Here is a 14,590-nt window from a genome sequence, read left to right as displayed (position 1 = left end):
GGTCACGATAACCTTCCACGTTCAGAGGGTGAAGGAAGGAACGGCACCTGCTCAAAATGAGCCAAGGGCTGCAGGATGTGGCCAAAGCTCTCCTGCCTCCTGGTGCACTCTGGGAGAACCCCTGCTTTAACCACAATGCCAGGCAGTACTTGCATAGTTTCAAAGCTCGCTGGGGTAAGCCTCCCACCAGCAATCTCAGCCCTGCTGGGCACCATCTGCAAAAACACCTACCCTCAACCTGACCCTCAGCAGGCCACACACACACACACACACCTTGTGTGTGTGGAGGAAACCTGCCTCCAGCCCCCACCTAAGTCCACTTGTTTCTTCGTTTCTATGGTAACTTTCCAAGGTCAGGGTGTTGCTCAGGCAGACAAGCCTCCGTAGCCTGGGATAAGACAAAAGGCAGCCAGTACCTGCTGCCTGCTGCCGGGCAGGGTGGCTAATGAGTCAGTGGGAGGGGGCCACACACGCCACACACCCCATGCCAAGACTCTCCTCAGGCACCAGGGGCCTCAGGATCGGGGTGCTGCGTGGTATCCAGACTCAGGACCAGTGGCCACGTAAACGCTTTTCAAAAGCTCTGAGCATTTCGAAACCTCCTACCAAATACCACACGAGGGATGTAGCTGCCCCACAGGCCACTGAATCCTCAAGGCAAAGGCCCTTGAAATCAGACCTGAGCAGGATAAGCACACAGCCAGCTCTCTGCCCCTCATGCCCAGCCCCCTAGACACCACCCTGACGGCTGTTGGCAAGTGGAGGCGCCCATGCAGGCTGGAAAGGACTCCTACGTGTCCCCATCTGGAAGGTCCTAGACAGGTTCTCTGCACCTAATTGGGGTGGTGGCTGAGGCCACATCAGTCACCATAGAGTGGTGCAGCACTGCAGAGCAGCATTCATCAGCCAGCGCTGACAATGCCCTAATCACATGCCCCGTCACGCCCCCCATCAGGCCCTGCAGTCCCCCCGGACCAGGGCTGATAAGACAGCCTCTGCACACTGCCCAGCATGATACAGACAAGCTTATCAGCGCCCATGTGGGCTGTTAATGGGACAGTGACCCCCAGCTGGCTGCCATTACCTCTCATTATGGCGATTACATCCTGTAATCCCTGTCCTCAGGCTGCTGGGTGAGGGTAGAAAGCCAGCCTTGGGTCGGCAGAACCAAAGGCTTTGCCTTGGGGCAGGGAACTGCTCCCCCACTCATCCACTGGCTAAAATCAGAGGATGGGGGTGGGGTGGGAGGAGGTTGTCCTGTTTCCACCTCCCACCCTGACATATATTACTCCCTCTGGCCAGATCACCATGACCATGACACCTTATATCCTCAAGCTAGGCATCCTGGAGGGGAGGGGCCACAGCCCTGAGCTCTCAGCCTGAGACAGGCACCCTTAAAAGTGCCCTGGGAGGCCAGGCAGCGTTCTCACAGTTGCCAATCTCTGACTGACTGAGTCACAGTTCTTCAGAGAATAGGCCACAGGCCACCAGGGACCAAGCACTCAGGGCCTCCGTTCCCCAACAACACACCGCAGCTTGTCTGACCCCAGAGGACGTACCTTATAAAGAAAGAGGCTGCCGCAGATGGGCCTGTGGAGCCCCCCGCTGAGGTGCCCGGGGCTGGGGTAACCAGGGCTGAAGTACAAGCACCTCGGCCCCACGCCTTAGACATACGCTCAGCACCTGCTGTCGGGGGACAGTCTCGGACGGTGTCGGCCACAGCCACAGCAGCTACAGCCGCCTCAGCCTGGAGGAAGGAGAAAGCCACATAAGGAAGGGGCAGGTGACAGAGGGACATCCACCACCCCAGGGTGAGTACCCTTATTACCTCTAAACCCTCCCTGAAACACACGCGCATGCACGCACACACATACTTGCAAAATCCTGCCTTTGTGTCTGGAAAATCACAGCTGGGAAACTGGGACCCTGCCAACAAGGTCTAGCCTCCAAGGCAATCTGCAAGGACCCATGTCCCCCACTCAGGGCATGTGACAGGTCTACCCCAGCCTCCAGCAATGGGAGAAAAGGCAGAGCCAAACAGGGACTGGCTCTACAGACCTCCTCAAATCCTATAGTGACCACAGCGGTCAGGCAGACAGACCTCTGCCCCTCTGGGCCCATCCCTGGGCCATCTGGGAGTACCCAGAGGTACAATTATACAAGACACCACAATAAATATTTGGCCTGAGTGCTAATTGTCCCCCATGTGATAACGTATGACACTCCACTGTCTGAAATACAACTCTGGCATTTCCAACTAATTAGCTAAAATAAATTCTAGAAAGGGAGAGGCCTCAGCACGGAGCACAGATATAATTAAGCACTCCCCGGACAGCCTCCACATGGTGTTTACCTGCCCCTCGGGCTCTGGGAGTGGAGGGGACTCATGCCCTAGCAAAGAAGGACAGGCAGCTGGCCTCTTCCTGGAAAGCCCCAGGCCCTCAACCTCCAATACACCCTTCCCACTCAGCCCAACCCAACCAATATGGCCTGTGTCCCAGCTGGAGGCTGGGATGCCCACGCTGAGAAGACACGGGCCTGGTCTATCGATCTTGGGCTGAGCTCTATATTCCCAGGGTCTCTCAAAGAATGTAGCACTGAGACCCAAGTGTGGTACCTCAGTAGAACAAGCCACCTCGTACCCAGAGACCACACTAAGGTAGGGCAGTTACTCCCCTCACAGGGAAGGCCTCACCTTGCTCAGCCCCTGAAGAATCCTAGCTTCTAACCCCCAGTTGAGGGTTGGAACAGACTCTCTGCCAATAAAAGTCCCAAGCCCAGCCCAAGCCTTGAGCCAGTGCCAGCCAGGCACCATCCGCATCTCCAGTGGCATCCACCACCCCAGGGAAAGGTTCTAGCTGAAAAGGCAGACCTGGAAGAGCTTACCAGACACTGCACCAAACACCTCACCAGCCACGTGCACATAGGTGTACAGGACAACACTCCTAGACACGCCTCAGAACCCAGCCTGGCCAGCCCCTACTTCTCCCGGCCACTCCCTCACTCAGACATAGATCACTTTTGTATCACTTAGCATGAAAGGCTGAACTGCTCAGCCGGGAAGAGTGGAACAGCAAAGACTCAATGTTTAAGCTGTAAGGTTGACAGCTGTGGTCTGAGTTCTTTGGAGCAGCCTGATTTGGCTGAGCACTGACTGGACCCAGCAGCCAGAGCCCTGGGACAGGCCCCGGGGAAGAGGGGTGTGCAGCCACGGTCCCCCAGTACCTAGCTAGAGTTAGCTCAGCAGTCTGTGATGGCAGCGCTGGAAGTCTAGGCCCCAGGTCCCAGAACACCTGGCCTGAGTGCCAGATACTGAGGACTGAAGCAGCAGGAGTCACAGGGGGCCAGAGTTGCTGCCCTGCACCCCACATGGTCCTTCTACCCACTCCCATAGGCCCAGCCACCCCGGGCATCTCCAGAGGCACCAGAGCCCTCAGCCGGCTGACCCACCTGCGCCGCTGGTCCTCCCCACACTGACCTGTCTCAGGAGTCCCGCACGTGACTTGGTTCCACCGTCCCACCAGCTGCCATGACACGGCTCTGTCCATCGGGACGGCCACTGCCAATTCCTGCCAGAAGCAGAGCCCGGACATGCCAAAAGAAGCCGTCCCAAAGCGAGTGCAGAGCAGTGGTGGTGTGGGCAGAGGGAGGGGGACCACGACATGGGGAGGGGGCAGGTGGACGGCCAAACAGAAAGTGTGATGGAGGCACACAGCAGCAACGAAAGGAAAAGCGTGGAGAGAGGAGAGCGTGAGGCCAGCATAGGCCAAGAGGCAGCGAGCAGAGCCCTGACTGCACGAGCTCACAGCCTGATCGAGCACCCACATGGAGGCGAGACACTGCAGAACCCATCTGAGCAGAGTCTGCCAGTGTCAGCTGACCTCTACCAGAAACACAGACCAGCCCACCTCAGCAGCCCTCCAGGCCCGACCTCTGCATCGATGAGGTTCTGGCACGGGAAGGACAGTGCCCTCTGGGACTCCCTGCCCCACAAATATTCTGCTAGGTGCTACCGTGAGGGGACTGAGCAGCAACCAGGAGGCTCGAGGCTATCCTTGAGGCAAGTGTATATACCTGAGGGGGTAGCATCCTTCAGAGAATGTTAGATCCTCAGTGAGTCCTGCTCGCCTGTCCCCTCCTCTGGCCTCGTCGCCCAGAGGCCTCCAGGGCCTGGCACAGGATGGGAAAGCCTACACTATATCTTCAGGGCATTGTCCCTACCCACATCACAGAAGCATTGTCCCTGGGGCTTCACATGAAAGAGGAGGCCATCTCACCAACCCCCACTACATGGGTGGATAAATGGAGGCCTGAACATGGGTGTCAGCGACAAGTGAGAAAGGGTCAGTGGAGAGCCAGGCTATAGCACAAACAAGCTCTTCCACATCCAATATCCACCTAAGGTCTCCAGGGATGGCTGGCTGGCTTGCTTCCCTGCAGAGCTTGGAGCGGGAAGCAAGCAGGCACCCCCAGGACAGTGCCACCCAACCGTGGGGAACCCTGGCTCCCTGAGGCCTCTCTGATGTCAGCTGTGCCATCTCAAACTAACTATGCGATCAGGTGGCCAAGTCCAGCCCTGCAGCCTCTGCTGCAGGATGAGAACGGGTTTCTTGACCTCCACAGGCTGGCACTAGGGAGACCACATGGGTGGGTGCTCCTCATCTGATCCAGCAACAGTGTCTCTCCCTTTCAGTCTAGACCACTGGTTCTCAACCCTAAAGCTCCGGCTCTTTAATACAGTTCCTCATGTTGTGGTGACCCCCAACGAAAACATTATTTGTTGTTACTTCACATCTATAGTTCTGCTGCTGTTATGAAACACGATGCAAATATCTGCTATGCAGTGGTCTCGAGACCCCTGTGAAAGGAGTCTTTGGTCCTCTCAAGGGGTCGTGACCCACAGGTGGAGAACCACTGTTCTGGACCGGGCCCCCGGGAGCTTCAGAGCAACGAATGATGGACACTCCACTGGCAAAACGAGGAAAGGGCCATCTCTGATCAAGAGTTTAAGAGAGCCAGGCCCTCACAGGACTCCCCGGTGGGAGAGGACACTTGGAGGGCATCCTTCACCCTACAAATATCATTGTGTGCTCCATGGGGCAGGCTTCTGCCACCCGAAGACAGCCTGTCATGGCCGTCTCCTCCAAGTGAGGAGAAGACCCAAATGAGATGTGGGTGTGGCCTGGGTTAAAGCTGTGTAGGCCAAAAGCTTCTGGCTAAGGGGGTAACTATACCACAGTCACACCCAGGTGGAGGGACCACGGCAGCTCTCAGCACCTGGGATGTTCCAGGCCTAACTCTGGCTCCAGAGGGTCCCTGGAGACACAGGCCACACCAGCCCCTCTAAGGGCCAACTCTCCAGCCACAGCCAACCACTTTTCCCAACTGACCTCAGCCAAGATGAAAGTGCCCAAGGGGCCCAGACCTGGCTGTCCACTCCTCGCCCCAGTATGATGGACGCCAGCCTGTCTGACTCTCCTGTGGGAACCAACGCACCTAATCAGCCCTCTCAGGCCACTGGCCATTTGTGACAGTTCCGCAACGCATCTCTCCAGAAGTGATTAATACCAGAGCGCCCAGGCCGCACTTGATCATCAGCGATCGACGCCCTGCTTCAGGGGACACTGCCTCTTCTGTAGCCTAAAGTTCTATTTATGGTTCTAATAATCTCCCTATTGATTGCCAGGAATGTTCTCTAATTATAAATCCATTCTCACCTTTCCCAAACACGATCGATGTGCGCATGACATGAGGAGCAAGAGCCTTAAGTGCCCACATTTTATGGCATGTAGGCCACGGTCAGGCTTGCCTAACTAAATGCCAATGACCCTCCAGCATCCTCCACAGCCCCCATCACCACCCCAAAGCATGAAGACCACAGATCCTCTGCTATCTGTGTTCAATGTCTGCTCAGACCTAAGCCTATGGCCTGTCAATCAGAGGAGCCACACGGGCCACTTTGGACCAACCAGTGCCTTAGGTCTGAGCACATCACCTGAGGCTCCCATTGGGGTCCAGATCAATGTCTCCTCCTCTAGGAATTACTTAATCCACCTGAACAGTCAGTCAAATCTGCACCCTACCCCTGGGTTCTGTTCCTCATTCCTCAGACAGCCCAGCTGTTAGGTTAAAGCCTCAGGAGGACAGAGCAGCTGGCCTCCCTTCAGTACCATGAGGGGAAGAGTGCGGGGCCATGATTAGGATGGCACTCCAACCCCAAGAAGAGAGGGCCTCAACAGACCAGCCCCTGAGCAAACCCCAGGGAGCAGCTCCAGCTCAGGCAGCATCCTCAGCATGAGTAAGTCACATCCAGCCGGCAAGTTTCGCCCACCTCAGAGAGGCCTGCAGCCAGAAAACGGGAGGAGCCTTCCTTACATGGGACCCCGCTGCAGTGGGCCCTGCCAATACCATGCTACAAGAGACCCAGACATGGTCAGGAGCCCAAAAGGGAGCTGGTGGCTCTGGGTCCTTCTGCCTATCTCCCTGAAATGCCACTGGACACACAGAGGGTAAGAGAGGCTATCAGCCCACATCAGGGACTCTGCAAACTCCCCAAGCCTGCATGGCTGGCTGCTGTGTGCCTGGAATGCATACCTGAAACTTTATGATTCCCTGGAAACACCCACAGATCCTCTGCCGTCTGCGTCCCAGGAAGCAACTTGGAGGGTGCGGGGGCTCTCCCACCCCCGCCACGATCCACAACAGTCTGTCCCTGCCCTGATGCACCTCCCCTCCTCCTGCCTCTTGGCACATCTATTTATACCTTCTCTGCCCAGAGCAGCCCTCCCACTATGGTCACCAGGGGGAACCAGGCTAACAGTGCAAAGTACACTGCTCTCCCTGATGGGCACTGTGGGCCCTCAGACCAAGTCCTCAACACGCGGATGGCTGCGCCTTCAGCATGGCGTCCCTGGAGAACGGGCTGAGTCAAGCAGGCTCACGGAGAGTGCCCTCGTGGTATCAGGCCCTCCCGGGGCCCAGTCACAGAGAGTCTCTTACTCTCCCTAAATCCAAACCCTGCCTTCCAGCACCCAAGGAAAGCTCTAGGCCAGCAGCACCACTCTCTTAACCCCCACCCAGGGGCTCTGTGAACCAGGTGGAGAACTTCAAGAGAGATGCTGAGAAGCACTTAGGCAACGCCCCAGACAACCAATCCTGGCCAGGGACTTCAGAGCTGGATTAAGGGAGCCAGGACCTCGCAGGGCTTCCTGGTAGGAGGTCATCCTTCAACCTAAATGTCAATGCCAGCAACTGCAGATCTCAATTCACACTCCAGGCTCTGCCTTCCGCCCGTGAGGCAAGTCTATGCCACCCGATCTATGCCCCTGAGGACAGCCTGCCATAGCAGCATCTCAAGCTGAGATAAGGTTCACCCCAGGAGTCCTTGGGTTCCTCCATCAGCCCAGAGCATCACATGGCCTAAGAAGCAGTGCTAGCCAAAACATCCCTGCCTTCCCTGGGGCTGTAGCGGGCCCCGCCAACACCATGCTACATGTGGTCAGGAGCCCAAAAGGGATCCAGTAGCCCACCTACCCAGAACACTCACCAGGCAGGTGGGTGGCAAGAAGCTGTTGACCCTTGAGAGGCTCCACACACCCTCCAGGCACTGCTGGGCCTGGATGGTGACAGTACTCAACGCTCCCCCAAGGCCTGCTGGTGCTACGGACACCTGGACGCTGGGGCCGGGTGGCCACGCTGTTGCCTTCCTCCTGTCAGGCCCCACAGGGGGCTGCCTCCCTGTGAGGCCCACCGGCCCAGGGGGGTCCCTGAGGCTGGGAGCCACAAGGCCTCCTCGGGAAGCATCAGGGTCCTCGTGGCTGGCGGGGGTCTGTAACAGGCGCAGCGCCTCCCGAGTGAGCTGGTGCAGGTGCGTGGTGCAGACGTCACAGCGACTCTCCGCGTCAGGGCGGCACGCCGGCTGAACCCCAGACGCTGGGAGCTTGTCAAGGAGCAGGGTGGAGAGGCAAGGATCCTGGGGAAAGCAAGGGACAGCGTCAGTGCTCAGGTACACGGGGAGCCCACCAGCCCAGCTCCTGCCGTAGCCAGAGCAACACCATTCTTAACATTATTATGGCCCAAACTATCTCATCCGCCATGAGCCCAGCAGGAAGATAATTATCAGAGTTAATAGCGAGGTTCCCTGTGCCCTTGACAGCCACCCACCTCCCCACCAGCATTAGCCACGCTAGTTCACGGCTAACAAGACCCATTTGTAGCTCCCTGACAACCAGCTTGTGGGTAAGGGCACTGGTCCAGGGTCTGGCAGGAGGCTGGCGAGAAGTGGCCTCCGGGGCTCCCTTCCGCGGCTTTCTCTCGTGGGGGAGCTCAGACCCTATCCCGGTCTTTGCAGTTTCCGGCCAGCCCTGACAGAGCCTGGATACTACCGTGAAGCAGGATACTGCAATGGATGGATCTCTTGGCAAAGTCCTCAGAATGAATGTGGCCATCTCTGCCCCTCACAGCAGCCGGGACAGCATGTCCTGAGTGAGGAGTAACCAGGGGCCTCAGACCAAGAGACAAGTGTCCAGCCATGGGAAGTTCCCAGAAGCCTAAAAGCAGGCTGTGCTCAAGAGGGTAAGATTCCCAACCAGAGGGAGGACAACACCCCCCAGAGGGACACAGCACCCTCTAAGTAGGCACACCACCCACGGAGAGACTGGGGGTGGGATGGGCTCAGAGTGAACTCACTAGAAGCAAGACACTCACCCTGAACCCATTCTCCTGCTCTCCTGGGCCAGCCTGGAGGATTATAGCCCCTTAGACAAACATAGTCAGGTCCAGCTACAGCTGTCAGCGTTGGTGGTCCACTCCACCAGGTCCAGCCTCATCCTCTGTCTGCCCGGTTTCAGGCAGCTCCTTACAGGAAGCTGGCCATTAGCCCTCAGGTCCCAAGGGCTTTCTCACAATGCCTGACTCCAATACAGCAGCTTCCCCCCATACACCCATTTCTCAGACTAGGAGGCTGAGGTCAGCCACCCCACAGAAGTGTCTCATTTACCCCAGAAATGCAGGTTCCCTCAGTGTGCCCAGGGGCTAGTCACACTCAAAGCGCTAAAGGCTGTGGCCAAGGCAGCCAGTACAGTGAGAGGCAAGGGCTACCATGACTAAGGGCTTTCTTCCTTGGTCCCATTTCCACCCAGAGCCCAAGGTAGATGAAAGCGTGACCCCTGCCAGGCCCAGCACCATGCCAGCTGCCTGATTTATGGAACACTCCGTAAGTTCTGGATGGTTTCCAGGCTGAGAAACGCATGGTAGACCAGGTCCCCCTTAGCTGATGCCCCTGAAATTCAGCAGGCTAAGCATACAGAGAGCCCTGCAGGGTCAAGAGAGGCCCCCAGAAATGGCACAGGGGTTGAGGTCAGGGTACAGTGATGCCAGCAACCAGCCGGCCCCAGGCTGAGGTAGTCAGGCAGGCCTGTTTCCAGTCCAGCTCTCATGCACTAATTTTCCACTCAGCAGGAGGTTGCAAAAGGAAGGAAGTGTGGCCTGTCCCAGCCATCAGCTGTGCCTGAAGGGGGATGCCCAGCCCTAGCCCTGGCCTGGAATCCAGTCTCAGCCACCCTGTGTTCTGGGACCTCTGAACAGGCCTGGAGGCTGCTGCCTGTCTCAGGGGCCACAGCCTCTGAAATAAGCCCTGTTCTGCCCCACAGCAGGAGGCAAGAAGGAAAGCTGGGACTGGGCAGAGGGGAGGAGAATGCCCTAGTCCCACCAACACAGCTAGGCAGAGCAGGAGAGGAGCCTGGCTGGCCATCGAGAGCAAAAGTCCATCCAGGTGTTGGACACGGGGAAATGGGGTAGATCATCATGTCCAGGTCCCCACTGGGAAGGTGGTCAAAGGTCATTTGCTCAACTGTGCAGTTGGCACCAGGCATTTTGGACAAGGGGCCTTCCTCCCAAAAGCTGCCCTGCACGCCAGGCCCTGCTGTACAAACCTCTAACGGGCCAGAACCCTTGGCCAAGACCCAGGCTGGGGACAAGCACCTCTGGTACAAGTGGCCAAGTCGGCATTTTTGGTCCCCTCACCACCCAACTCCCCAGGGAAAGAAAGAAACTGATAGTTGGGGCTGGCTAAAACCCAGGGCCATCTTTCCAGGCCTGGTCCCACAACAGCAGAGGAGCAGCCTGGTGGAGTGACAAGCTGCTCAAACACAGGAGGCTGCAGTTGGGAGAGGAACATGGCGCACAGCACTGAGCTCCACAGAAAGCAGAACCACTGTGTTGGGTAGCTGGGTCATTCGGAACCACAGGGCCCACTCTGCAGAGACCCAAGAGCTCCTTGTCTTTGGGATCAGCTGGGAGACTAGAGGAGACTGAGCAGAACCCAGCTTCCCATAGTATAGTCAGGACTCAGAGAGGACACACCACACCACACACACACACACACACACACACACACAGGCACGCTCACCCGCACACCTGCTGTTCCAGGAAGGCCCTTGGACCAGACAAAGGCCTTACAGCAAGCCACCAGATTCCCCTGCCCTGCCCCCTCAGCCACCAGCAAAGCCTGCTCGCTTGAACTTCCTTTAGCTGTAAGAAGCTCAGCACAGAACAGGGGTGGAGGGGGCGTCCAGGAGGAACTGTCAGGACCCTCCCTGCTGCGACCAGCTTCCTTTCCCAGCCACCTCTGTAGCTCACGTCGTCCAGGAGCCCAAGCCCGCAGGGGTTCTGACCCAGGGTCAGGATCTTAACTCAGAATCCCCAGCCACTGGGTCTGTTACCTCTGAAACCCATTGCTTTCACATAGACAGTAATTACTCCACTGCAAAATATTACTTTTAATTTCCGCTTTATGGTCTAATTAAACAGATATTTTACTTGTGCTTTAGAAAGTATTTTTCTTAATTTGATTCAATTTAGCACTGTGCACAACCCACCCATCACGCGGTGGGTTTTAGGGCACCTCCCGTTTAAAAATGATGACTTTTCTGGTTTTCGTTTTCTTTCTGGGGCCTGTAAGTTGCTTTAAGTAATCCTTCCATTTTCTCCGGGGGGGAAGGAAGGACGGGTGTCCTGGCTCCAGGGCTGGTCCAGCTTCTTCCGGGAGTCAGGGAAAACACAGACTGGACCCCCCCCCAGCTAGGGGAGTTTGGAGGAGCCTGACCCCAGTTCCCATCACACAATCGGGTGCTTAGTTTGCTCTCTGTGAGCCCTGCCAATCATCCATCTCTGCCAGGGCATCCCAGCACCCATGGCAGGGCCAATGAGAAGCCAAAGAGGCCTATAGTGCCTACATGCCAGACACCCAGGCACCCCCCACCACACAAGTATAAAGGAGTGGGTAGGCAAGTGTGAGCACCCTGTGACTGCCATGCCTGCCACCTCAACCTGCCTTCCTTCCCAAACAAAGCATTCTGGGCCATGACCCTGTAGAGCAACTGTTTCCGGAGTTGACAACATGTCCAGGAAGGGACTCCCAGCGGCCTGCTGTCGAGGACATTCCTATGTCTCGTGCAGCCTGGAAGGGTGGTCCAGGGCTCAATTTTCCAGCCTGGAAACTGACAGGCACACCCAGGCTGTCCCAGTACCCCCACCCTACCAGGCACCTCACTAGAGGGCTGGGCTCTCCATCTTATCAGCCTGTAGTCCAGCCCACCCAGCACCGACTGGCACACCACCCGTAGCCCTGTGCCAGGAGCAGCCCAGCTGGAAGACCGAGGACAGACCTACTCATTGAGAGTCTCCTCAATAGCCACCCTGTTCTCCACAAGGTGCCCCCGCTAGAGACCTGGGGGCACCGACACCCTCAGCTGCGGGACACGGCAGCTACTCAGGACCCCACCTGAAGAGGCATACAATATACCCCAAGTCAGAGTCCTGGGCATTCATCCTACAGCACAGGCTATGGTCACTAGACAAAGCACAAAGCCCTGTGTGCCTCAGTTTCCCCACCAGACCCTGCGTCAGCAAAGCATCCCCTGAGGCTGGAACAGGCTCACACTGCCAGGGTGGGGTACATCACCTCCTGAAGCTGGGCCAGGGTGGGGCTTGCTGGTGCCTCGGAGACAGCTGAGCACCAAAGAGGAACCTCACCAGTAACCAGCTGGAAAGGGGTAAGTGCAGAATCTGAACCCAGCCCATGGGCAGATTCCTAGAGACTATAGCACACAGGTGGCCACAGATGGGCCACACCCAATGCCACCCTTCAACAGGGGCTGCCTGAGAGTCCTGGACTGAGTTGTGGGGACATTCCTGGCCTACAGCTCACCAAAACCCAAAGCCCAGCCATGGCCCTAGGGCCCGAGTGCAGCTCTGTCCAACAGCACCCTGAAGAACTACCACCTTACCGGTTCCAACCCTCTCTGCTGCCTGTGACCGTCTCTGCATAAGCTCCAGGCACACCTGTCTCATAGCTTTGATGCCCAGGCTCTGGTTAAGCCCACACCTTACCTACTGTTTTGATTCCACCTGCAGATGCCGCAGGCCTTACCTGCCCAGAGCTGCCCTCCAGGCCCTCGGCACTCTGCCCAAGGACTCAGACTTTGAAGGAGAAGGCAGGTGAGGGGCTCAGGCAGCTTCCATCTCGTCTCTTACTACATAGGAAAAGTGGCCTATGTGTCTGCGCTCAGAGGTCTTTAGTCCACATGCCGGTCCCGGCCTCCAGGAGTCTGGCTGGGGTGCTCTGGCCATTCCACCCTTCCAGCTTGTACCTGGAAGCTCTTTTCCCCACCAGGTCTTAGGGTGCCTATAGAAAAGGAGGGGTCCTGACCTTATAAGAGATGCCCAGCTATAGCATCAAGCCCAGCCCACCCGACAGACAGGACCAACCCCCTCCCTGCCCACCCATCACCCCACAGAAGTGGGGTGACAGGCAGGCTAAGCCCCTGCTATCACCCAGAATCCTACATCCGCCACTTGACAAAGTCCGACCACTCCACCTCTATCTCTGTAGATGAGCACCTTGTCTGACCGCCACCAAGAAATTCCCTCCTTAGGAAGGCATTACCCAGGCCACACAGCCTGGGCAGAAGAGCTGAAGTTCCAACTCTTGGGTCATCACCCCCAGGCCTCACCTTTCTACCAGGCCTTTCTACCTCCTGGCTGGCCACCTTTTAACACAAACCCCACCCCACACCTTACCCCACCTCTGCCCATGCCTATCAGGTTTCTGGGTCTGGGGATCAGACCTCTGGATGTTCCCTCTTGTGGGAGTGGGCTGGGGAAGAGGATAAGCAGACAAGAGCAAGACAGGCCTTATGGTTGAATAAAAACAAAAACACTGAGCTGGCTTCCGGACAGTCTCTGGGGTTCCACATAGGCTGAGCCTATGAAACGGACAGGAAGGAATCCACGGCTGCTGGGGTCATGAGCTGGGTCATGAGCTGGGCCAACAGGATGGAGAGGAGCACACCCAGCAATCCAGGCCCCTGAGCACAGGTCCAATGTGCCACGCTCCACCCGGAAACAGGCGGCAGCCCAGGCTGACCCTGCTGCCAGAGTCAGAGGTCAAAGCAGGCATCCATCTAAGTCCAGACATGGCCGGCAACAGGCCTGGCCCTAGGCCATACAGGACTATAAATCCACCAGCACAGTGACCTGTGAGGACTGCCTGCCCACCCCCATCCCAAGCAGGATGCTACCACAGGGCAGGAACAAGACAAGGCTGGGGACTGCTCACAGGACACCAGATGCCCAACAAACAGCCTGGTGCTTCCTGACCAGAGGTTCATATCTGAAAGATGCTATCCCGGAGGTAACCGACCGCGAAGCCACTGCAACTAGACACAGCAAGGGTCCTAAAAGAGACAGATGGAAAAACTGAGGCCTCTGGCTCCTGCCACAGGCTCCTACCCTTGCCCACTGCTCACTCCAGTGGGAAGGGGAGACTGAACTCAGCAGTGGCAGAGGCTAGACCACCCACCTGGCTGCTAGCAGGAATCCATAGGGCCAGGCAGGTCTCACCCACCTGCCCTGCACTGCTCAAGTTCCCCATTCTGTAAGCCAAACAAACAGCGAAGCTAGGCCAAGGCACGCTCCGCTTCGAGATCCTGCTTACTACTCAGGGCCTTGAGCACAAAGCCTGGGTGGTAGCCTCCAGGAGCTTCAGTGTAAACTAAAAACAAAGCAACATGACTAAGACAGTCCAGCGTGAACACACAGGAACGAGCATTTCCCTTAGGAGAACAGTCCTATGAGGCTGGTTGACCGGAGCTGAACAGAGCTGCTGTGAGTTTCCTGGCAGGTAAAAGTAAGGGAGAAGTAAACCTTCGTTGCTCTTTAAGACAAGGACCAGCTCCCCTGACTGCCAGGACCCCAGAGGGAGGTTTTGGAAACCCTACCTACTCTAAACCATCGCAAGGCCCTTCAGTTTGACTGAGCTGCTCAAAGTGCATGGGAGTTCTACAGCCTCCCTGCCCTCGTGCTGCCTCCTCCCACGTGAAGCAGCAAGTTCTTACCTAGCTTCATGTATGACAGGAAGCCTTCCTGACACAAGACATGTACACACACACACACACACACACACCTCAACACATTAAGTATGTACTAGGCACCCCAGGTATGCACAACAGCCACTCTAATTCTGCCCCAGCAGAAGTTCAAAGGGCAAAGAATCACACCCTTAGCCTAAGTCCCTCCCCAAGTGGCCCCC

The 14,590-nt window shown here is 56.9% G+C and overlaps 1 protein-coding gene across 5 annotated transcripts in view; it reads right to left on the bottom strand.

The window, feature by feature from the left end:
- Kif26a (kinesin family member 26A) overlaps positions 1-14,590 on the bottom strand; it is a 37,457-nt gene that overhangs the window by 16,330 nt on the left and 6,537 nt on the right. For 4 of the 5 annotated variants that reach the window (XM_060388254.1, XM_060388255.1, XM_021627027.2 and 1 more), the window contains exons 3-4: positions 7,547-7,972; positions 1,560-1,747 (exon numbers count right to left, since the gene is read on the bottom strand). In XM_060388254.1, the coding sequence (XP_060244237.1) occupies positions 1,560-1,747; positions 7,547-7,972 (614 nt within the window). Of the gene's footprint in view, positions 1-1,559; positions 1,748-3,478; positions 3,564-7,546; positions 7,973-14,590 lie in introns of those variants that run through there. The other variant, XM_060388257.1, reaches the window with a different exon arrangement.

This window comes from Meriones unguiculatus, chromosome 7 (assembly GCF_030254825.1).
Source record: "Meriones unguiculatus strain TT.TT164.6M chromosome 7, Bangor_MerUng_6.1, whole genome shotgun sequence".
In the NCBI taxonomy this organism is placed as follows: domain Eukaryota; kingdom Metazoa; phylum Chordata; class Mammalia; order Rodentia; family Muridae; genus Meriones; species Meriones unguiculatus.
This window is presented reverse-complemented; position numbering and strand designations above follow the sequence as displayed.